The sequence below is a fragment of the Magnolia sinica genome, chromosome 10, assembly GCF_029962835.1.
Source record: "Magnolia sinica isolate HGM2019 chromosome 10, MsV1, whole genome shotgun sequence".
Classification (NCBI taxonomy): Eukaryota; Viridiplantae; Streptophyta; class Magnoliopsida; order Magnoliales; family Magnoliaceae; genus Magnolia; species Magnolia sinica.
This window is the reverse complement of record NC_080582.1, coordinates 8,330,362-8,355,872: the sequence shown is the minus strand read 5'-3', so window position 1 is coordinate 8,355,872 and position 25,511 is coordinate 8,330,362. Positions and strand designations below refer to the sequence as shown.

General features: G+C 39.7%; 2 protein-coding genes and 1 pseudogene across 2 annotated transcripts; all 3 read right to left on the bottom strand.

Annotated features, from left to right (window-relative positions):
* Positions 1-259: 259 nt before the first annotated feature.
* Positions 260-3,896, bottom strand: LOC131257908 (MDIS1-interacting receptor like kinase 2-like). Its single transcript, XM_058258843.1, has 2 exons — positions 1,846-3,896; positions 260-861 (listed from the first exon to the last, which is right to left on the bottom strand). Exons 1-2 carry the CDS (start codon positions 3,827-3,829, stop codon positions 503-505), a joined length of 2,343 nt encoding a protein of 780 aa, XP_058114826.1. The 5' UTR covers positions 3,830-3,896; the 3' UTR covers positions 260-502.
* LOC131257909 (MDIS1-interacting receptor like kinase 2-like) overlaps positions 260-25,511 on the bottom strand; it is a 45,503-nt pseudogene continuing 20,251 nt past the window's right edge.
* LOC131217307 (probable leucine-rich repeat receptor-like protein kinase At1g35710) lies at positions 3,973-5,152 on the bottom strand. Its single transcript, XM_058212220.1, has 3 exons — positions 4,486-5,152; positions 4,075-4,362; positions 3,973-4,001 (listed from the first exon to the last, which is right to left on the bottom strand). Exons 1-3 carry the CDS (start codon positions 5,150-5,152, stop codon positions 3,973-3,975), a joined length of 984 nt encoding a protein of 327 aa, XP_058068203.1.

The window sequence follows — 25,511 nt, the reverse complement described above, 5'->3', positions numbered from 1 at the left end:
TCATTATTTTTCCCACGTCCTAACATGATCAGAAAAATGAACAAAAATGGTGGATTTCTCATAAACATTATAATGGGCCCACCTATCTTTGTGTGTGTGTGTGTGTGTGTGTGTGTGTGTGTATAAAAGCAATCCACAACATATCAAATGGTTGATTGGACCTATTTTTCGAAAACAATCTCAACCATCCATATTAAAGGTATCACAGAAAAGGATTACAATCCCTAGAAGTTAACTTCTTGGGCATAAAAACCTTGGGTTAGAAGATAACCATCAAACAAGAAAACATCTTTATTCTTTCATCCTACTTTTATTACATTTTGGTTTTTATCACCAATTCTAGAAATATATATTCTATATAAACATCAAATCCACACACTGAACTGTGTACACATCATAACAAGAAAAACACCTCCGTGGTTGATTATTTTCATACAATAGACACAGCCATAATGTTCTTGCCACTACATGCCCACAACCTCACTGATTTTCATACACCCAATTATACCCTGAGATCCATCAGTTGACGAAATGTAAGTGCATGAAATGGCTCTAGAGAGAAAGAAGGCCCACCAACAGATAGCTCCTGAGCCACATGGTGCATGGTTGGCCGAGAGTCAGGATCCGGCCGAATGCATGCAAGGGCCATGGATACTGCAAATATGACTTCGTGTGCAACCTCCGCCGTCGGATTGGAGAGACGTTGGTCCAACATATCCTTTAATAGTGTATCATCTCTATTTGGTGACAACAAGGAGGAGATGAGCTGCCCAGGATGCCTTCCAATCATCACTTCAAGTGCCACAACACCAAAGCTATAAACGTCGCATTTCTCAGTCACCTTCATTGTATAGGCAAGCTCTACATGATAGAAGATTGTTCAATCATATTCTTTATTCTTTACTAATCATCAATAGAAAAACTCTTATCCACATATCAAACTAAACTGGGTTTCCTAATCTACGTTTCAAATCTTCCAGGCTTTTGTGCTTGCTGGTCCCAAGGCATCTCTACAAGCTGAGCATGTGCCAAGCGACGAGCAAAGCATATCAAAATCTAAAGTTGACCACACCACAGTAAACAGTGTGCTTGAACCTCTAGCATTGAAAATTTCTTGGAGGCCACAGAAGTTTTTTATCAAGCTAATGTTTGTATTTTCTCTTCATCCATGTCTTTGTGATATTATGAACAGGTTGGACGACAAATAGAAATCACTGTGGACCCTAGGAAGGTTTCAACAGCAGAAATCATTATTCCACATTGTTTCCTGTGGTATGGTCCACTTGAGCTTTGGATATACTTCAATTTTGTGCTTAACCCCTAAATTTAGTCAGAAAAACAGATGGAAGGTGTGGAACATTCACAGTGGCTCAACTAAGTTTACTCAGTATGATAAAAGCATACTGGGTAACTGAGATTTAGCTAGAAAACATGAGCTTTTTCAATCATCTATTAACTACCCGTTGCTCATCCATCTAAACTTGGTATGCATGTGAATCAATCCAGACCATCTGGAAACATGACCCATGTTGAAGAAAGAGAAGATCCCAGAAATAACACTTATGGAAGGATTCTATCCAACCAATTGGTGGCCATACAGTTAAAAATGGTCAATGCCAGAAATTTAATTGCTAATAAAATCTGGTGAAAGTTTCTTAAGATTTTCAAATATGAATTTTCTTGTATTCCAGTTGCCTTAGAATATTGCCCCATTTGACAATAGTGTGGTAACTAATGCACAAATTTTATAGTAAATAATTTCAACAAAAAATAGAAAATATTAAGAAAAATAAAGGCTAATTTATGATAAAACTATTCAGTGTTGAGAATATATTAGTGACTAACCAGGAGCGATGTATCCATAAGTGCCTGCAAGCATAGTCCAATTGGACGAATCAGGTATCAGCAATCGTGCAGTGCCAAAATCAGAAATACTAGCCTCAAGTTCTGAATTCAGCAGAACGTTGTTGCTTGATAGGTCTCGATGGACAATTGACAGGGTGCAATCATGATGCATGTAAGATAAAGCATGGGCCACACCTTTAATAATCTTCACCCTTAGAGTCCAGTCCAACTGTGCAGCTCCTTCATCATTGCTTAGGATACTTGCCAAGCTTCCCCTTTCCATGTACTCATAGACGAGAAACGAGCATCGAGCATGGCAGCAAAAGCCATAAAGCTTCACTATGTTGCGATGGCGGATTTCGGTTAATGCTTGTATCTCATTTCTAAAACTTCTTTGATCAGATTGATCCCCTCCTTCGAGCGAGTGAAGTTTCTTTACAGCTACTACCTGACCCACTAGTAGATTTGCTTTGTAAACTTTTCCATACCCTCCAATTCCAATGCAGTATTTCTCGTCAAAACCTTCTGTTGCCTCCACGATGTCTTCGAACACAGCAATCCCATCATAATTCCATATTGAAAATGAATTTCCACTGCTCCTCTTAAGAACCCCTTTCTTTATAGTTCTTCTTCTTTGGTAATAAATGCAAGAAATGCCAATGATTACAAATAAAAGAAACAATGCCACTGAGATAGGGAGAATAATGAGGATCACAACTCTATGACCTTTCATCGCATCACCACGATTGATTGAAGAGGCATTGCAAGGTTGCAAACCTTGCACTTCACCACATAAGCCTTTATTATTTATGAATGCCTTTGCAGGAGCCTTCTGAAAGTTTTTGTTGTTGGGAAGAGGACCTTCTAAAGCATTGAATGAAAAATCAATGGATTGCAAGCTGAACATCCCTTCAAAAGAAGGTGGAATGGATCCTGACAGCATGTTGTGGGAGAGGTTTAACTTTTCCAGCCGAATCAATTTCGTGAGTTGTGGTGATATCTGTCCATTGAGGGAGTTATGACTTAGATCTAGTAAACCCTGTAGGTATACTAGGTTACCGATCTGAAAAGGAATGCTTCCATTTAAAACATTTTCACTCAATTTCAGATATTGGAGTTTGAAGCAATCACCCAATTGAGGTGGTATTGGACCACTTAGGTGATTCATTGACAAGTCAAGAACCTCCAAATTGGATAGTTTTCCAATCTCTTGGGGTATCTGACCAGAAAGCTGGTTTTCATTTAAAGTTAAGTTGAACAAAGAAGTCAGCCTCCCAAATTCCTTTGGAATCTCGCCTACCAGCTGGTTTGAAGAAAGACCAAGCACACTTAGCTGCATCAACTGCCCTATCTCAGGAGGAATTCTACCGGTGATCATGTTCCCGGATAATTGTAGCTTTGTCAAATTTCGGCATTCTCCCCAATTTGGTGAGAGTTCACCAAACAACATGTTGTCACTGATGTCCAGGAATAAGAGATGCGGGTATACACCAAAGGCTTCCAATACGTTTGCAGCAAGTTGGTTTCCATTAAGTCGCACTCTTATTAAGCTAGTGCAATTTCTGATGCTTTTTGGGATCTCACCAGTGAAATGGTTGCCAACAGCACTGAAGAATTGAAGAGATCCGCCCTGGCATAACTGAGGTAAATAGCCAGAGAGGCTGTTGCCACTCAAGTAGAGTTTAGAAAGATTTGTCATGTTTGTCATTTCTTGAGGCAACGAACCAGATAATTGACAGTCAATAAGGGACAACTCAGTAAGCTTGGTCAAGTTTCCTAAAGTAGAAGGAATATAACCTGTTAAAAGGTTAATGGACAGATCAAGACCGTGGAGATTCATTAAATTCCCAAATTGTGGAGGAATTGAACCAGAAATTTGATTTCTACCGAGCATGAGGACTGTCAGCTTTGTCAAGTTCCCTAAAGTGGAAGGGATAGAACCTGTTAGATTGTTATCGGCCAGATCAAGATTATCGAGATTCATTAAATTCCCAAATTGTGGAGGAATTGAACCAGAAATTTGATTGCTGTAGAGGAACAACCGTGTAAGGTTTCTCAAATTACCCAAGGCAGGAGGAATTGAACCTGTCAGATTGTTTTGGTGTAATGTTAGCTCATTGAGACTCATTAAATTCCCGAGTTCCGGAGGAATAGAACTAGAAATTTGATTTTGAAAGAGGTAGAGGATTGTCAGCTTTGTCAAGTTCCCTAAAGTGGAAGGGATAGAACCTGTTAGACTGTTATTGGATAGATCAAGATTATCGAGATTCGTTAAATTCCCAAATTGTGGAGGAATTGAACCAGAAATTTGATTGCGGTAGACGAGCAACAATGTAAGGTTTCTCAAATTACCCAAAGCAGGAGGAATTGGACCGGTCAGATTGTTCTGGAACAATGACAACTGAACCAGATCTTTTAGATTCCCAATTTGTGGAGGAATGGAGCCAGAGATTCGATTTTGGTGCAGGTACAAGATGGAAAGATTTGACAAGTTCCCTAAAGTAGAAGGGATAGAACCTGTTAGAATGTTATCGGACAGATCAAGACCATCGAGATTCATTAAATTCCCAAATTGTGGAGGAATTGAACCAGAAATTTGATTGCTGTAGAGGAGCAACAGTGTAAGGTTTCTCAAATTACCCAAAGCAGGAGGAATTGGACCAGTCAGATTGTTCTGGAACAATGACAACTGAACCAGATCTTTTAGATTCCCAATTTGTGGAGGAATGGAGCCAGAGATTCGATTTTGGTCCAGGTACAAGATGGAAAGATTTGACAAGTTCCCTAAAGTGGAAGGGATAGAAGCATCTAGGTGGTTAATGGACAAGTCTAGCTCATTCAAATTCACAAGATTCCCTATATCTAGGGGTATTGATCCACTTATACTATTTGCAGACAGATCGAGGGACATGAGTTTGTAAAGAGTGCCGATATGAGCTGGGATGGTTCCAATGAGAGTGTTGCCACTGAGATTGAGATGAATGAGGTTTGGAAATGAGGGGAAGCTCAAGTTGTCGAGCTTACCTTGCAAGCCTGCACTCGGTAGGCTTATCTCTGTTACACTTCCAAGGCTGTTGCATGAGATCCCAGTCCATTTGCATGGAGATACGGTGTTGGTGCTGGCATTAGTAGCAGGAAGTGACCATGAGTGGAGAACTTGTGCTGGTGAGAGGCTGGCTTTCCATTTCAGGAGAGCCTCTGCTTCTGGCAGTCCTGCTGTTGCAGATGATATTGTTGCATGGGAAGAAGAAAGAAAGGGTAGGAAAAAGAGGAGAAAAGCGAGGGAGAGAGATTTATGTATGGCCATGGCTGTTGTTGCTTATGGTCTGTTACAAACTTATGATGGATATGGGTATTTATAGTGGAAGATGGAAGCTCCGATCATTGATACCTTGCATATGCATGAATGGAAAATATGAATACCAGCCTAGTTTTCAACGGTGGTATTCAATCCCTTGTAGTTCTTGGCTGCTCTGAACTTGGGAGTTGAGTGGATGTGAATTGGCTGTGCCCCTTCATAGAAGATGTTCCAGTAGGTGGTAGTTATATGTGGTCTGCCACAATCTATGTGTGACATCCATTCCGTCCATCAGATTTCCTACCATGTGGCCCACTTGAGTTTTGGATCTGTCTCATCATGATTGGGATCATGGCCTAACGTGATCCCAGTGAAATTGATGGACAGAGCTTCTGCATAGGGAGCTCCCTGTATATTGGGGCACAGGAAAGTGGTTTCAAATGCAAATTGCCTGTAATTAGTCTAATTACAGGAATCTACCCTTATCCTAAGCTTTATGAGGCCCACTGTGATGTCTGTTATATCTACTTCATTTATCCATTACATTTGATCATTTTAGGACGTCATTTCAAAAATAAGGCATTTTCAAATCTCAAATGGGCCACACCACAAGAAGCAGCATCAGTCTGATATTAGTGTTTCCCTTCATCTGCATAGGAATCAACATATTAATGGTTTTAGATGGCATATAAACATAAGGCGGGTCATTGGAAAGTTTCCAGGTGGGCATTTCTATTCCTACTGTGCTGTGGCTCTGAATCTTCATCAATTTTAACATCACCTCCTAGCATGGGCTGGCACAAGGAATGGAGTAAAACTGACGTCACAGCTGCCCTCATAGAGCTTAAAGTCACATGTGATTCTCGTAACCCTAGGTTAGAGGGGAGCCGTGCGATTAGGGAGGGACTGGATGGTTTTGGACTTGTCTTCTGCGTATAACAAGGATAAAGTGAATGTACAAAAATCAGCCTGATAAAAACTCAAGTGGCCCATTTTGTTATTGGGTGCTGTGAGATTTCTGGGAGTGGCCATGGCTCTGATGGATGGGTTTGGGCCCTGATTCTACTTTTCAAGATTCCTAGTGGAAACCCGGACTGGATAGGTTTAAGCCTTAATTCTACTTTTTGAGTCAAGTCTTTGTCTCTTTTAGTTGAGTGCCAACAGATTTTGAAAGTTTTGGGCCCAAAATCCAATCCAGCTCATACAACCATCAGGAAGGCCATCTTCTAAAACTATAATACACCAAAAAAAAAAAACACCATCCAATCGCAGTCAGTCCCACACGGTAAGATGAGAAACTTTCAGTAGGTGAAAACGTTTTCCATGGGCAATGATGTGAACAAGCTTCATCCACGTGAATTACTTTTGCATACAGTGTTGCAGAGATGGCCCCCATATGGTGAGTATCATGGAGATGCGGCTAGGTTAGTGACCCGATCACCAGCCAGCTAGCTGGTGTCAAAGCTCCATGGACCCTACCATAATTTATGTGTTTTATCTAGGCAGTCCATCAATTTTGCCAGCTTATTTTAGGGCATGAGCCTAAAAATGAAGTGGGCCACACCACAGGAAACAGTGGGGATTGAATGCATCCAAAACTCTAATGCACCACAAAACAGTGGGGATGGAAACACTACCATTGACACTTCCTTGGGCCTACCATGATATTTATATGACATCCAAACTGTTCATACAGTTTCAATTATACCCATAAGGATGGACAGAAAACACAAATATTAGACTGATACAAAACTTCAGTGACCCTAGGGAAGGTTTCAATGATAATCGCTCAATCATCACTTTTTCCTGTGGCATGGCCCACTTCAGTCTAGGGTCCGTCACATTTTTGGGTGAGCTGGCCAAAGTATCACACGCACATCACGGTGGACCCCACAGCTTTTTGCTTACATGGGCTCCTAGTAACTGCAAATGTAGGAATGGGCTCCCTACAACTCTGTTTTTACATGGCCCCACAGCTTTTCGTTTACATGGGACCCTCAGCACCGGTTCTACACAGTCCATGAAACACCTAAGAGCTGTGGGGCCCACCAGTTCTATATATGAAATCCACTCCATTCATGAGGTTCCATCCACGAGTCTTGGTTGTGAGGCCAAAATAAAAAATAAAAAATCATAGTGATCCACAACTCAAGTGGCCACCCCTATGGAATAATGGAAGGGATGCCAACCATAAGTCTGTATCTTTCAAGTATGAAGACTCCTGTCTTAGGCTTTAAGGCTGCATTTGGATCATAAGTCATATGGACCATCTACAGTTTCTAACATTATTTTAACGATTCGGATTATGACTATGTGCACTTGGGTGGGACTGGGTGGTTTTGGACTTGACTTCTACCTTTAGAGTCAAATCTATTCTTTTGCAAGGAGCATCAAGATTCAGAATAGTGTGACCTGATTCTACTTTTCAAGTCAGTTCTTCCCTCCTTTTAAAGGGAAAGTCTTTTTTTTTTTTTTGGGTGCCAGCAGATTTCACCCATGACTGGATGGGTTTGGGCCTATATTCTACTGTGGCTGGGACAGAGAATGGAGTAACACAGACGTTACAACTGCCCTCATAGAGCTTAAAAGTCACATACATGTGATTCTCGTAACTGGGGTTAGAGGCGATTCGCATCAACAATATTCCAAGGAGTGTGATTTGGGTGGGACTGGATGGTTTTGGACTTGACTTCTACCTTTAGAGTCAAATCTATTCTTTTGCTACGAGCATCAAGATTTCAGAATAGTGGGACCTGAACTGGATGGATTTGCGCTTGTCCATTTTTTGGACGTCATTTAAAAAATAAGGCATATTCAAATTTCAATAGCTCACTGTAGTTGCTTAATCTTCTGGATTTTTAAAATTACCTCCTAGCATGGGCTGGCACAGAGAATGGAGTAACACAGACGTTACAACTGCCCTAATAGAGCTTAAAGTCACATACATGTGATTCTCGTAGCCCTGAATTAGAGGCGATTCGCATCAACGATATTCCAAGGAGTGCCATATGGGTTGGACTGGATGGATTTGGACTTGTCTTCCACGTTTAGAGTCAAATCTCTTCTTCTGCAAGGAGTATCAAGATTCTGATTAGTAGGACCAGAACTGGATGGATTTGGGCCCCGAATATACTTTTCAAGTCAGGTTTTCCCTCCTTTTAAAGGGGAAGTCCTTTACAACTACCAACTTGACAAGATGACCCAAAAATGTAGCTGGTCCAACCATCCGGTGGCACAAAGAATGGAGTAACACAGACGTTATAACTGCCCTCATAGAGCTTAAAAAGTCACATACATGTGATTCTCGTAACCCTGGGTTAGACGCGATTCGCATCAACGATATTCCAAGGAGTGTGATTTGGGTGGGACTGGGTGGTTTTGGACTTGACTTCTACCTTTAGAGTCAAATCTATTCTTTTGCAAGGAGCATCAAGATTCAGAATAGTGGGACCTGAACTGGATGGATTTGGGCCCGATTCTACTTTTCAAGGCAGGTCTTCCCTCCTAAAGGGAAAGTCTTTTCCTTTTACTTTATCTCCTTTAGTTGCTGAATCTTCTTGATTTTTAACATTACCTCCTAGCATGGATTGGTATAGATAAAGGAGTAACACAGACGTTACAACTGCCCTCATAGAGCTTAAAGTCACATACATGTGATACTCGTAACCCTGGGTTAGACGCGATTCGTCCAAGGAGTGTGATTTGCGTGGGACTGGGTGGTTTTGGACTTCACTTCTACCTTTAGAGTCAAATTTATTCTTTTGCAAGGGGGCATCAAGATTCAGAAAAGTGTGACCTGATTCTACTTTTCAAGTCAGGTCTTCCCTCCTTTTACAAGAAAAGTCCTTTTTTTTTTTTTTTTTTGGGTGCCAGCAGATTTCACCCATGACTGGATGGGTTTGGGCCTATATTCTACTGTGAGAACAACGAATGGAGTAACACAGACGTTACCGGCCCTCATAGAGCTTAAAGTCACATACATGTTATTCTCGTATACCTGGGTTAGAGGCAATTCGCATCAACCATATTCCAAGTAGTGATTTGGGCGGGGCTGGATGGTTTTAGACTTGTCTTCTACCTTTAGAGTCAAATCTATTCTTTTGCAAGGAGCATCAAGATTTAGAATAGTGGGATCCGTACTGGATGGATTTGGGCTCGATTCTACTTTTCAAGTCAGGTCTTCCCTCCTTTTAAAGGGAAAGTCATATTCAAATTTCAATAGCTCACTGTAGTTGCTTAATCTTCTGGATTTTTAACATTACCTCCTAGCATGGGCTGGCACAGAGAATGGAGTAACACAGACGTTACAGTAGCCCTCATAGAGCTTAAAGTCACATACATGTGATTCTCGTAACCATAGGTTAGAGGCGATTCCCATCAATCATATTCCAAGGAGTGTGATTTGGGTGGGACTGGATGGTTTTGGACTTGACTTCTACCTTTAGAGTCAAATCTATTCTTTTGCAAGGAGCATCAAGATTCAGAATAGTGGGACCTTAACTGGATGGATTTGGGCCCCGATTCTACTTTACGAGCTAAGTCTTCCCTCCTTTTAAAGGGAAAGTCATATTCAAATTTCAATAGCTCACTGTAGTTGCTTAATCTTCTGGATTTTTAACATTACCTCCTAGCATGGGCTGGCACAGAGAATGGAGTAACACAGACGTTACAACTGCCCTAATAGAGCTTAAAGTCACATACATGTGATTCTCATAACCCTGGGTTAGAGGCGATTCGCATCAACGATATTCCAAGGAGTGTGATTTGGGTGGGGCTGGATGGTTTTGGACTTGTCTTCTACCTTTAGAGTCAAATCTATTCTTTTGCAAGGAGCATCAAGATTCAGAATAGTGTGACCTGATTCTACTTTTCAAGTCAGGTCTTCCCTCCTTTTCCTTCAGAGTCAAATCTTGTAACATTTTTTTTAAGTGCGCTGTGCACTCAGGTATTGTTAGGCCCAGATGGTAATTATGAGATCTAACCCCAGCAATATTTGCACCGTGACTAACTTGACCAGATGACCCCAAAATCTAGCTCGTCCAACCATCAGGAGGGCCACCTTAGAAAACTATAATGCACTACAAAAAACCTAAACCTGTAGTCCACCTAACGATTGGAACTGACTTGGACGGGCTCACTAAATGTGCTTGTGGGATGGTTTACAAATAACACAGTCACCCCATACAGTAAGACGAGCAACTTTCAGTAGGTGAAAACGTTTTCCACGGTAATCATGTGAACAAGTTTCCGGATATGAATAACTTCTCCATGTGGGTGAATAAGTGTTGTAGAAATGGGCCCCAAACTGCGTGTATCATGACGGGACATGGTTTGACTGGGTGACCCCACGGTGATGTGAACAAGTTTCCGTGTGCACGTTAATAACTTCTATGTGAGAGTGAATAAGTATTGCAGACATTTGGAGAGATCGTTTTATGACATGAGAAAAAAAAGTAGATAGATCTAAAGTTAATGTGAAACCACCTCAAAAAACCTTGCGAGCAGCCACACTCACCATTGAAACATTTATAGGGCTCACCCTGATATATGTTTTAGATCTAATTTATTCATAATTTAACATAGATAAATGAAATGAAAACAAAAATATCAGCGTGATTGGAAACTTCTGTCACTCCAAAGAAGTTTTGGCCGGTGGATGTCACTATACTCATTGTTTTCCCCGGTGGAATCCACTCGAACTTTAGATTTATTTTATTATCTTTTCATGACATAAAATGACCTCTTCAAATTAATAGGCCGTGTGGGTACAATACATGCATCATAGTGGGTCCACGTAGCTTGGTGACTTTACTTTAGTAGCGATTTGGCTGCTTACCTTGTCGGTATCTAATCCGCGTCCATCATGAGGGGACGTGGTTTGACTGGGAGACCCCATGGGGATGTGAATAAGTTTCGGTGCACGTGAATAACTTCAATGTGAGAGTGAATGAGTATTGCAGACATGGACCCCACATGGTGTGTATCACAAGGATACGGTTTGGCTGGTGATCAGGTGATGATGCAAACAAGTTTCCGTGCACTCGCATAACTTCTACCCACAGATGAATTAGTGTGGGGTCGGTTTGGCTGGTGACCCAAACACCAGCCAGCTAGCTGATGTCAAAAGTTTGTTGGCCTTATCATGATACATATGTGTTTTATTCATGAAGTCCATCCATTTTGCCAGCTTATTTTAGGGCATGGGCTCATTTGCCCTACCATGATGTATATGTTTTATCTATGTAGTCCATCCATTCTGCCATCTTATTTTAGGGCATGGGCAAATCCAAACAAACTGCACTACGATGTAGGAAACTATTGTTAACAAATGTTTTAAATCTGAGGAAATTCGACTAGTCCGAGAAAGTTCGAGTGAAAGTTTAGCAACAATGTGTTTTGGAACTTCTGAAAAATTTGACCAATCGGAGGATAGGTTCAACTAGTCAAAGTTCCCTTCGACTAGCCCGAGCTTTAGTTCGACTAGTAGGAGCTTCGACTAGCCCAAGATATGGTTTGACTAGTTGGAGGTTACGCAGATTATGCATGGATTATGTAAATTTGAGGCAGTTTTCGGACTATTCCAAGTCAGTGCGAAAGTTGATTTTCCTAATCTATAAATAGGAGTTCCTATGTTTATTCTAAAACATTCTAAGGCTTCTTAAAGTATTCCTACGGGTTTCTAGGGTTTTAAAGGAGTGTAGCGAGGGTGAGATTTAAGTTTTTTTTAATCAGGTAAGCCTTCTCTCTTTGTAATTTTTGATTTCATACTGAAGATCTGTCGCTTTGTGCCGTGGTTTTTTCCCAGAAGGATTTTTCACGTTAAATCTTTGTGTTCTCATGTGTTTACTTGGTGCTCTTGGATTGCTATCCTAGATTCATCTTTGTGTGATTCCACAGAACAATCCCTAAGAAGTGCTATCAGAGAAATCGTTGGGACACAGATTTGAATCTATGGGATTAGCATCAATAGGAAGCACTAGGTATGATATTGAGAAGTACTCGGGGAAAAATAACTTTGAGTTATGGAAGATTAAGATGATTAGTTCCATAACCAAGCAAGGTGAAGGTGGTTCTCTTGAAGAAAGAAAGTTTACTATGACTGATGATGATTAGAATTACTACTCTCGATAAAGAGGCCTTATTCTCGATCCGTTTGTGTCTCACGGATGAGGTTCTCTACAATGTGTTGAGGGAGAAAACTGTAGCTAGTTTATGGGTGAAGTTAGAGGATATTTATACTAAAAAATCCACTGAGAATTGTCTACACTTGAAGCAACAGTTGTTCACCTTCAGATTGGCAGAGGGTGGAGATGTGGAGGCCCACATTAGTAATTTTAATAAACTGATTTGCAAATTGCTGAACATAGACGAAGTGATCAAAGATAAAGATCGGGCATGTATATTGTTGAATATTCTACCGCCATCACATGAGTTATTCAGGGACTCATTGTGTACTAGAAATAAATCCCTAAGTGTGGACACCGTTATCTCAGCCCTTCAAGGGAAGGTCATGAGAAAGATGAACAGTGGCTTAGGGTCATCTTCTGATGCATTGTTTATAAGGGGAAGAGATATTGAGCCACATGTTGTGGGCATCCATGGATGATCCCCTAGGTCACCCAATATTGTAAGTACCTACAGGTCTTTCAGGGAGAGCTCCTATGGAAACAACACATATACACTATGCATGACATGGATGCATGAAAATTCAATACAATAAATCACAATCAGCATAACAATCACGTAACTACCATAATCACAACGGAGATGAAACATATTGGGATTACTCACCTGATATCTGGTGATATAGTGATATAGATTATGAGATGTTATCCCAAGTTCAATCAGTTTGCAATAACTTAAATAATCATAATTCAAATTATATTTCTATTAGTGTACGACTATGCAATTAACCCGCCCATGGTTAGTAATTAGTTTCCCCAAATTTGAAATTCATATAGGAATTGAACCATTGATCTTGGTTTTGTCCTCTACATAGTTTTAGCGTGATTTCTTTTTAATGTGGGGCCCACTTAATTAACCATGGTGTTCTGACCATTCAAGTGTTCTATGACAATCAAAGATTACCACTAATTTACATCAATTAAAACATTGAAGTTCTAATCGAACAAAACATTCCAGTAGATTGTTGGTTAATCAAGATTGATCGAGATTCGATCGGTCAAACTAAATTCAAATTTTGGTCTTTGGTTATTGGACACTTTGTGCTACTTTGAATGGATTGAACAATTCTCTCGATCGATCAAACAAAATTGAAATTTCATGTTCAAGTTTTTAGACTATTTTTGCCGCAATCAATTGATCGATTGATTGATCTGGCGCTATTGCACTAAGTCCAAACAATCTGAATTTTTACAACTTTTTTATTTTCCTAATTTCTTATTTTGAATGATTGTCTGATCATGTGGGACGGATTTGAACCATACGTTGACTCACAAAATCTAAAATTGAAAATGAGTTAATAGATCGCTTAAATCCAGACCATCTATGTTCTTAACTGTTAGATCTAAGCATGTTATGCATGATTTTTCTTCTTCATCTCTATAGTCCATCAAATGGTCAGATCCACCCAAACTTTCTAGATATTAAGTTAGATCAATTCCAAAATATACATTAATGGTGGAATCAAATCGGATTCGTCCAATCACCATCTTCAAATCTGAAGTGTAAAACGATATTTATAGTTAGATTTGATTGATGGAATCCAAACCTATGGTCAAATTAATATGAAAATTAGGGTCCCGGTATCATTTGCCCCTTATGATCAAATGATCCATACATATCAGATCTAAGGCCTTCAGTAAGAACATACTGATTTCTAAAGCCTCCGAAGGGAGAGAGTTAGGGTTTTTTGTTGTAACTTCTCTCTATCCCTATCCCTATAATCTTCTTTGAATAGTAGATTGATTATAGCTTTAACTACCAGAAAAAGGGGTAAAAGCTACGGATAAAAACCGTACATAAATATTTTGCTACAGATCTAGTTCGTAGCGCATCCATAGCTATTTGTGTTGTAGCTAAAGGTTAAAACCAATAGCTACGAATTATATTCGTAGCATTAGAGATAGTAGCTACGACTTCTAGTGGCTATAATTTCTGTAGCGAAATGTACCTACGCTACGAATTTCATCCGTCGCAGTAGATAACGAAAAATGGCTACGGTTTTGGGTACAGCTATGGCTATTAGCCGTAGCTAGTTTCTATATATATATATATATATATATATATATATATATATATATATATATATTTAAAATAATGGCTTACCATTGCTAGTACGGACGCAGATTGGCTAGTCCCCCCACCAGTAGCTCCTGGGCTGGTGCTCATAGCTGGCGTCTTACCATTGGTGCATCAGAGTGGGTCTCATCACGCCTATTGAGGTAAGTGAAATGACATTTACAAACGGTGTTAGAGCCCGTTTCACCCGAGTACCTGCTCAAGACAAGAAAAAACATCGAAATTCTCTCCCACCTCTCCCTCTCTCAAGTCCAACAAAAACTCAATTTCTCTCCCACTCTCCCTGTGAGACCAGTATCCTAACATGTACCGTTCCATAGGCTTCCACGATAATCTCAATCGAATTCCAGCGACTAGCAACGCGTAGACTATATTTGCACGCAACCCTAAGTCGTGTCCCGTATTCCAGAGTCGGCTCGACCCGAGACTTGTACCCTAGCGACCACACCATCGCCGCGGTTCCGATGCCACGTCTCGCCCGCCATCGCCGAGGAGATACCCAGGCTAGGAGATATGAGCCCTTGTTCAATTCGAGAAAACACCGCGCGTTGCAATCCCAAAAGAATAGAACTGAGCCCCCTGCTCAGTGATCCAATCTCGCCTCTCAAGCTGGCGGTGAACCCTCCATCAACTGGAAGTAGGATAGCTCATCCTCCTTGTCGAAGCTCGCCTTACCAGGCTCCTCTGCCCCTGAGTCTCTTGCATCTATAAACGGGTCTAGTTAGTGTTTTAAAACACCATCCCAGAGTGGGAGTGAGTGATCAACTCACTGGGTGCTATTAACCTTAAGTTATCACAGACATCAATTATAATATGATCTTAATGAAAAGCATACAATCACATACATCTAAGTAATCTTATTAATGCGCATGTATGCAGCATGATATGATGCATGCCCTCACAACAACGCTCCCTCGTGCGACAACATCTAACGATCGCCAATGCCAACACTCCCTCAGTGCGACCTCGACTGCCGAGTCGCTACCCTAACTAGTGCGATGCGATGCGATCGTGTTAGCCGAGTTATTAGTTAAGTCCATTCATCCAGCAGGTTTGTGAATCTGTCACACCCCACATATCATATGCCCTGAACTAGTTGCGAGGTCAAGGCCCCCCAATGCATGAGGCCGAGACCCAGCGGTCCTTGACCCCGTCAGGTTTTCCCCATTCCCGACTTCAAGCACATGGGGGTGCTGAATATGGGGTCACTCGCTGTCACTACGGGGAGGCGCGTCACCCCAGCATAGGCCGACAGCTCGAACACAGTGTCCCATTCCACCATGCCCGGCTCACGAGGCTGTGGACCATTTCTCGGTGGATTATTGATAGGCTACCTCGGTTGTAGGGTGTCACAGGTTCCATACAAATGTGAGCAAACAGGGTTAACAAATCATGGTTGGTCAACGGTAGGCTAGACCGCACGAATCCAGGCGAGTACATGGCGGCACGACATCGGGTGCACGCAACCCATGTAGTCCAACTACTGTCGCCCTCACGTACTCGCCCAAATCCGCGGGTTTAGCCACAAGGCAGTCCTACCAACAGGACCGCCTCGACTCTCCTTGCTTTCTTGACCAACCCTAGGGTTTGGATGGTGGTCCACAACAAGTCAACGGATAGGGTTATCAACTGGCAAAATCGTCATCACATTCTCACACATCCACATACAGTTCAAATTGATCTACTAAGCAGAACATCATGATTTATGAGTGATGGTGCATGTATGGTCTGTGTTAGTGAGGAAGTTGCTCACTTCCCACAACTCATGGGAGACAAATTTACATAGGAAATACTTAAGGCATGCATGCTATAGGGCAACATCACAAGAGCAATCCAACAAGACATCAACAGTAATCAGCAAATTTACACCAAGTCATGTAAGAAGCAAGAACAAACATCATGTGAGGAAGTCAATTAAAAGATATAATTCCACACCACTCCAATAAGTATGAAATCGTAGGTTTTTCTCTATATTCTCTAATCACATCAACCAAGCAATCAAAATCATTAATCTCATACTAGAATTGGTGCTAGGCCACCTAAGATCAATAGTCCGCACCTATGGATCGTTGGAGACTTGGAAAATGACCTAGGAATGAGGCTTTTGGGGTCGGACGGCCGGATTCCCTAAAACAACCATTTGCATGTTAGAAATCCATGAAATCCCTTCTCAATACATGGATTTCAAGAAAAAGGGGTGAGGGGTTTTACCTAGATGACCAACGGACGATTCTTGTGGTTGTAGTGTAGGGATTTCCTTGGAGAAGGGGTGGAGAGTTGCAAGGTTGAGCTCCCTTGGGCCCCACCATCAACAACACCCTCCTTCACTCTCTTCTTCCTCTCTCTTTCTCCTCCTTTCTCCTCTTTCTCTTCTCCTTTTTCTCTCTTCTCTCTTTCCTTCTCTAGGGCAAAATCGTATGGGGAGAGAGAGCCCAAATGAGGCCCTTTTATAATGCCAGATTTGGTGGAAATGGCCCCAAGTGTTGGGTTTTTACTATACTAGACCTATGGGAGGGTCTTTTCAAGATCTAGGGCCCACTATAGGGTATACATATTGATATACACCGTAGGATAGTTAGCCCTAATGATGATCTACGTATGAACATGATCGGCCCACCATTTGGATGCGTCGATCGACAGATATAATTAGAAGTCTGTTCAACAGTCACTGATGGTCGATCGAGGCCACGACTATACGGATATGAGCAAGGAAATATCCTTACTCCACATGTGAAGTTTGGTTGCAAACCGACGGTCCGAAATCCTCAATTTTGCATGAGAGTGGATGACTCAATTCACTCAAGTTCCAGCTCATTTCTTTAGGGTATTTGCGTTTCTTATGCACTCGTCCTTCGGCTCAAGTTGAGCGGTTCTAGACACTACCCAGGTCCGACTCCAGCGATGGATGTCGAGCCCAGTAAGACGAACATTACTCTATAATTTTGGAACTAATGACCCACCAACGAGCGGTCTAGAGCTTGTTTGGATAACCGGGGCAGTTCTGGTGGTCCTCTGACTATGAAACTTATAGGATAAGTGCTCCATGGCCCGATGAAGGGCCATGCAAAATTTGGGGATGATCAGATATGAGGTTTGGTCGCACGGGTCTGATTCGCGATCAACGGTCACCGTGCCACGATCGGGTCCTAGAGTTTGTGGACGGGCGTAGAAAAATACATTAGACCCTCATCGTAAATTATGAAGAAATTCGACGGCTGAAATGTCTTACATTTCAGTTTTATTTACACGTGCCAGATTCCAATTTTGGCATTGGTGGGGCGCATCTGGCAAGTGCCAGATTCCACTTCTGGGTGTCCACTGGGTCCGTGGTCCGCGATGGTCCCCAAGCCCAGTGAGATCTATGCTCCCTTGAATTTTTATAATTTTCTGACCTTCCCATGTCGCGGTATAGCCCGCACGGGCTGTCGCTAAGTGTAAACGGCCATCTGGCTTGGAGGCCCGCACCAGGTTCTATCAAGGCTCGTCTGGTCTATTCAATTGAGTTAATCTTGGTCTAATTTATTTGTGATACCTCACTATGAGTGGCTTAAATGAATGGTCCTGTGACAAATCCTACGTGGACGCCCAGGACACTGTTCTGGTTGGGCGGGACGTTATACTACACCTGATGTTCAAGTGATCGGGCGAATTCATTGGCTTCCTACGGCTGATTAATCGGACTGGTGCGACTCTTTACTGGTACCACCCCTGTATACACTGACATTGAGTGCTAATGGTTATTAAGTAATATTTAGGTTAATTAAATAAAATAAAAAAAATAAAAATTGATGGATTTTTGGAAATCCAAAACAGTGAAAATTCAGGATGTTACAGGGCCACACAATCATATCATCACACAAAAATAAATGAAAACTCTCTCTCTCTCTCTCTCAATCTTATTTGCAACAGCATGGGGATTTGGAGATTTCTCATTTTCGAATGTGGATTTGGTCATTTTTCAACTTCGTATGTCGATTTTTAGGATTTGGGGATTTTTCAACTTCGGAGGTAGATTTTAGAATTTGGGGATTTTCCAACCTGAATGTGGAAATTAATTTGGGGAATTTAGCATCTTCTTCTTCTTCTTCTTTTTCTTTTTTCTTTTTTGCCTTTTTCTTTTCCATTTTTGTTTTCAAATTGATTGTTGGAGGGTTGTTCAAAGTGGCACCTACCTGAAACCCTCTTTTGTACCGCCTTGTGCTCTTCCCTAGATGAAATGAAGTACTTCTTCCCATTTTTTTTTTCAAATTGAATGTTGGAGGGTTGTTCAAAGTGGCACCTACTTGATGAGTAGCCCAAATTTTGGGGCTTGGGAGCATAATGCTACCATGAAATTCGAGTAAGGAAGGGGTTCAAAACATGTAACATGTTGGTGGGAAGGAGAAGGCAGCATTTTTCCTTTTCTTTTTCCTCCCCTCCCTCCCTCTTCTCCCTCTATAGATGGATGAACAGGTATAAAAATGTTGAGGCTTGCCTGTTCCCACAATGCAATCATTTAGAATTCCCCACTTTATGTAGGTCACATGGGAAAACTTTTATCTCAATCCATGAGACTAAATACATAGGTTGGTTTGAAATGTCGGAATTCCATATGAGCAGTTCTTTTAGATGGTTAGCATCTTTGGTCATTAAGATTCCTTCTCATGTGGTCCATGTATGGGGTGAGCTTTTAGAATCGTTCGGATCATCATATGGTGGGCCAGTAAGAAGAGCCTCAACATTTTTGAAACAGGTAAGTTGTTTCATTTTTTGTTAGAAGATGAAAACACCAATTGGGCTTTGGATTAGGAATAACACGAATTCTGAAGTTAATATGTTACAGCTTTAAAAGCTTACAGAGCTATTATTTTCATGAGTTGGGTTGAAATCAAATATAAATTATGTTTCTCTATAATGTGCAAGAAAGGGAAAGTGAAGAGGATGGTTAAGGAAGAACATGAACCAAGGCATAATCAACAAATTCAAGCTTGGTGAATGTTTTTTTACTTTAAAGGTTGATTGGTAAAATGGATGGTAATTCATTGAAGAGTCAAGCATTTGATGAACCACGTTGAAGGTTAGATTTTGACACCGAAATAGTTGTTCAAAAAGCAAGCCAACAAATAGATGACCAAGAAGCAAGTCAACATGTATTGGTCAATGTAAATGAGAATTTAGATGAAGAGCTAGAACTAGGTATGGAGTTTACTTTTGACGAGCTTGCATTTTAGTTTTACAATCGGTATACTAAAAATAAAGGGTTCAGTGCTCGATGGGGATGGGTAAAGAAAGCAGATGATGATACCACCATACTTAAGAGAAGATTTTGTTGTTTTAAAGAAGGTAAAAAATGTGACAAAAAATAAAGTAGGCCTCCAAAGTTTAGGCGTCCGATTACAAGAACTAATTGCCTAGCATTCTTGATGATTAAGCTTCAGATGAATGGAAAATATAGTGTGACTAAGTTTGTTGTAGAGCATAACCGCGAAGTTGTCACACCAACAAAGGTACACATGTTAAGGTCACACAAAGGCATGACCGACGCTTAAAAAGACATGACCGACGCTTAAAAAGATGAAGCGGACAATGCTGATGGCTCGGGAATAAAACCTAGGGAGGCTGTAGAATATTTTAACAGACAATCAGGAGGTCGAGAGAATCTGGATTTCCAACCCATTGACTACAAAAGTTACTTGTGGAAAAAGCGAATGAAAGTGATAGAAAGGGGTGATGCAGGGGCCGTTTTATAATACTTTCAAAAAATGGAAGTGGATAATGCATCTTTTTTTTATGTAATATAAGTGGATGAAGATGATTAGATTGCAAATATATTCTATGCAGACACGATGTCAATAATGGACTATAGTGTTTTTGGAGACATGGTTTGCTTTAATACTACGTACTGAATAAATAGTTATGGACGACCATTTGCTCCATTTATTGGGATGAATAATCATAAGCAAGCTATAATATTTGGTGGGGCCTTGTTATACGATGAAATGATTGAATCTTTTAAGTTGTTGTTTAAAATATTTTTAAGTGCCATATCTGGAAAACAACCAATGACAACCCTTACCGACCAAGATGTTGCAATGGCAAATGCAATAGCCTCAGTGATGTCAGGAACATATCATCGCCCATATATTTGGCATATCTACTAGAATACTTTCAGGCACCTTAGTCATGTATTTAATGGTTCAACAAGTTTCGAACATGATTTTAATAAATGCATATATGATTAGGAGTATGAGGAAGAGTTTCTAACCACATGGAATAACATGATTTTGAAGTACAATTTAATGGATAACAAGTGGTTTCAAAATCTATTTAAGGAAAAAGAAAATTGGGCTTTAGTTTATGGAAGAAATACATTTTGTGCAAACATGAAAAGTACACAAAACGTAGTGAAAGCATGAATAATTTGTTGAAAAATTATCTGAACTCTAAATATAATCTTCTGTGTTTCTTCACCCATTTTGAACGGGTAGTGGCTAGTCGACGATACAAGGAATCCATGACTGATTTCAAAATGAGGCAAAGTACCCCAATAATGTTTCTCGATGTGAAGATTTTAAATGAAATGGCAAAGTTGTACACTCCAGAGGTATTTAAAATGTTTTAAGAAGAGAATAAGTAATATCTTAGTTATTCAATTTCTAAATGTGGTGAATTTAGCACAGTTGCAGAGTATTATGTATATAATGATAAAGATGAAAGACGTACTATTAGATTCAACTCTTTAGATGGCACAATAACGAGTAGTTGCAAGAAATTTGAGTTTGTGGGGATCCTATGTAGTCATGCATTGAAAGTTTTAGATTTTTATAATATAAAAAAAGTTGATCCTCGGTATATTATAAAAAGATGGAGAAGAGATGCAAAAGAAGGTTTTGGTAGAGATCATACCAGGGTACCAACAAAAGGCGAGCGTAATATTGTTTCAGGTAAGCGGTACAAATATTTGTGTAGCAAGCTTCAGAGAATTGCAGCAATGGCTGAGGAACATGATGAGTTGTTCAAATTTGCAGATAAATACACAGATAAATTCCACGATGAAATAATGGAACGTATGAAAGGGATGAAGGAACCTCCACTATGGTCATCTAAATCTGTTGTTGAAAGTGTAGAGATTGAACACACACACTATGAGCCGACCGAAATTGAAGATACTAAACATGCACACTTTAGACGAAATGAAAACGTTGATACTAAAGGTGCATGCCATGAGCCAATTGAAAGCATAGATATAGAAACAACACACCCTAAGCCCACTGAAAAAGAAGTTGCTTTTGTTAATAGCTAAAGTTCACAAAATGTAAGTGGGATTAAAGTAAAGTCTTGAGTTGGGGGCAGCCGTCGTGTGTATCAAAATCCGCTGGATAAAGTACATAAGAAAAATCTCGAACTGAATCCTTTAGCCACAAGCAAATCAAGAGAGACAAGAAACTGCTCAAGCACCAAACATAATGCACCCTAGTTCATTTCAACCTTCAAATTATTCAATTACATCTCCTGAACTGACTCATCATAATTAGGTATCAATGAGAACTTATTTACTAAATCTTGTCATGTCACATGTTTATGTTCTTTAAATTTTTTATTTTTTCCCTCCATCAGGGTACACATATTGCTTTCATGAGTCCCTCAGAAGTACCGATATGATCCCATGTAGGACCCAGTCATCATATGGTGATTGGCTACACTCCTGGCTCTAGTGGATCCATAAATGCACCATTGGTTCAATTTCAATACCAAGCACCTCATTTTTGCATGTTTTAACAAAATCTCTTCAACATTGAACCACAGGTAAAAGTGCAATTTAATTTTGTATATTTCTAATATTAGAGTAACATTCATAGGAGTTGACATTCATGTAAGTTGTGCTCATTAAAATTTTCATTATTGTGTTTTTGTTATGCTAGACTTCAATTGGTACCAGTCTGAGTCATTTTGGGATACCTAAGATTGGTCCTAGTGGATTAATGAGTGGCCCTTTGGCTACTTGTGGCTACCAACCAAGTATAAACTTGTACAAGCAAATTCCCTCAAGCAACTTGTAATTGGCACAATTACGTGAAGATACATCTATAGGAAGTATTGCATTTCAGCAGGTAAAATTGTCAATCTCTATCATTCATAGTATTGAATGAAATTTTTAATTTTCGATACAGTGAGACATCTTATTCATTGAAATTTGAAATCCTCGTATGCAGTTATCAACAGTACCATGTGATAAGAGTCAACCGTTAGGGTGTGAAGAACATAACCTACATTTGAATAAATAGTTTTTTTTTCCTCAAAGGTGAGTGTATGTTCTAACTCTTCTTACAAAAGCCAAAAGATTGCAACTTGATTAGTGGAATCTGTTTACTTTCTTTTCTATTAACAGAATGAAAGAAAAAGAAGACGAAATTTTGCATTTTGTGTGCAAAAGTTTGCGACATAAGGTAGGAAGGGACTGATGCACCATCCGTGTCCTTCATGGGAATTTTTGAGGTGGAAAGGATTTGATTTTCACAAGCATGCTTTCTCCACTTATGTGGAATTTTGAGACGGGAAATCAAAAGAGATATTGATTTTGGCTTCTTTGGTGGGAACTCCCATAATGGTATTCAAATGTTCAAGGCATCCATCAGGTGGACTACTGCAAAAATAAAATAACAAACAAGGCAGTCCATTTAGAAGGTGAACTGTGATATAAATAGGTTGGCAAGTTACAAAATTTCAGCTGATTTTAGTGAGCACCCATTTTTCTACCTACTATGCTTATGCTAGCCTTACTAATAGCGAAAAGCCACCTGAAATTATCGAGTCAGAATTTTGTCAATAAATTTGGAGTCAAATTTGTTGTCAAAATTAGTAATTTATGTGCTCGTAATAAGACCTTTGTTGTCAAATTTGTCATAGTTGTCAACAGTGCAGGGTCAAAACTTCCATAAGACTTTTGTTGTCAAATTTGTCAATAATGCAAAGTCAAAATTTGTTCCTAAATTTTGTAAAAAATGTGGAGTTAAATTTGTACATTACAAAATGTCGATACTTGTTTTTCAATAAGACCTTCCAATATTTTCCATTATAGCCATCCAATAATCATTCAAAAATCTTATTGATGGATAACGAACAAAGTGTAATATTTTGTTCATGATATATCTAATTGAGACATGATAGTTTGAATTACTTGTATTCATGTATGTAATGTTTTAGTAAATTCTAACTGCTTGTGTATCATCCATCATACTTTGCCAATTTCTAACTGCTTTTCTACTCTATTTGCATAAAATGCTTTTTACCTGATGATTTTTTTTTTGGTTGATAATGTTGCAGGTAAATTCTACTTGTTTGAAATTATGGTACAAAATGTGTATGAGAAGATTGTATTGCTCTTTAGCACTTTTGGGTTTTTAAGTTACATGTGACTTCATAGCAGGAAGCAGTCGCAACCCCCATGGCTCTCCATGTAGGACATGATGTGGTTTTCAACAACAGCCCCTGTATGTGGCAGCAGAAGCAACATGTTCTTTTCAAATCAATGTGGCCTTCTTTTGCTCCCTGCGGTTGTCCTGTGGCTGATGTTGTGCAAGTTTTGGGTATGAGCCACCCTGGTCGTTTTGTCTTGGGCTACTGTGGGTTTGGTGTGGTCTTATATATTGTGGTGTGCAGCTGGTTTGTGGGGATAGTAGTTGGTGGGTGTCATTGAAGATTTACATTAGCTTTGGGGTGACAGATTGGTGGCTTGTTCTATGGATTTATTTTAATTTTTTAATTTTTTTAACCCTGTATAGTTTTTTATTTTCTTTTGTTTTTTTTTTTGTTTTTTTTTTTGTACAAGTGCTCTAAATGATAGGTGTGATTGCTGCCCTTTTTGTTGGCGTCCACATGAATAGTTGTACAGAGCATTTTCACTCAATAATCTTGGGTGGTGTGCTTCCCACCTTTAGAAAAATAAGAAGAAAGAATGGGTATATATCAATATGGGCAGGATTTGGATTTTGAATATGTGATTTAGATGTGGATTGAATATGTAATTGAATGATTAACAGGTTGAATGTGGATTGCATGTGTAACTGAATGTAAATGCGGGTGATTTAGATGCCGAAGCAAATAGATTGTGATTATTGCCCCTTTTGTTTCTCTGGTGTGATATTTGGGCTATGTTGTCTTTAATGAGCCCCATGATGCAAGTATTCTCGAATGCTGTCCACATGCACTAGAGATCTAACCTTTCTAACATATCTCATTTTTTGTTTTTTGTTTTTTTTTTAATTAATTGCAATTCAATTGCCTTAGCCTTGACGATATGATGAGCACATTGAAATATGTTTCTAACTGCTCCTTTGTCTGAGTTTTGGCAAACAATCAAGTCCTTTTTGTTGCTTTAGCCTTGTCAATATGATGAACACATTGAAATTTGTAAGCTTCCAAATGTTTATTTAAAGGTAAGCAGGATTGTTACGCAGGCTAGGGGTATGTTCTCCCAATAAAAGGGGTCAAACTCCTCACCGTATTTTATAAGAACATTGGAATGCATTCATTTTTCAAGTATACCCTACATCAACCTTGATAGTCACTATAGAATATAGAACACTTTTGATATGCTGCACTCTCGTCCTTAAGCTTATATTATGGGACCATGTTTGGAATTTTCATTGATCTGGAGAATTTTTGTGTATGTGCAATCCACAATAGGCCTAACATATTTGACAGCCCGTATCTTCTGTCAATCCTATTTAGCAATTTACATATTTAAACAAGTGATTCCTGAGATCTTTGGCTTGTATAGATTTCTGCCATATTAACAAAGTTCAACTGGTGTGCTCCTCTACCTTTCCTTGAAAAAAAGAAAGAAAAAAAAGACCTGCAAGTAAAGTCTAAAATTGCAAAAACCTTATTCCGAATCCTTAAGAACTGCTCTACAGATCTATCACTACGGTTCTAGTCCGTAGCATAACCGTAGATGTGGTGCGAGGTATAAGTCTGCGAAAATTATAGCTACGGATTTAATTCGTAGCTAACTCCTCCATTTAAAAAATAATAATTATAATCATTCATTCATTCAATTACAATCCTTCATTCAACTCCAATCCTTCATTCAATCAATTACAATTACAATTACAAAATTAGTTTCATA

Excerpts from the sequence above, each read along its gene's own strand:
- LOC131257908 (XM_058258843.1), bottom strand. The coding sequence starts at position 3,829 with ATGAATCTCGATAATCTTGATCTGGCCGATAACAATCTAACAGGTTCT. Across the intron at positions 862-1,845 it reads TTATGGATACATCGCTCCTG|AGCTTGCCTATACAATGAAG; the intron begins GTTAGTCACTAA and ends TCTATCATGTAG.
- LOC131217307 (XM_058212220.1), bottom strand. The coding sequence starts at position 5,152 with ATGGCCATACATAAATCTCTCTCCCTCGCTTTTCTCCTCTTTTTCCTA. Across the intron at positions 4,363-4,485 it reads TCCAATTCCTCCTGCTTTGG|GTTCTATCCCTTCTACTTTA; the intron begins GTAATTTGAGAA and ends ACATTCTAACAG. Across the intron at positions 4,002-4,074 it reads ATCCAATAACAGTCTAACAG|TTCTATTCCTCCGGAACTCG; the intron begins GTTCTATCCCTT and ends TCAAATTTCTAG.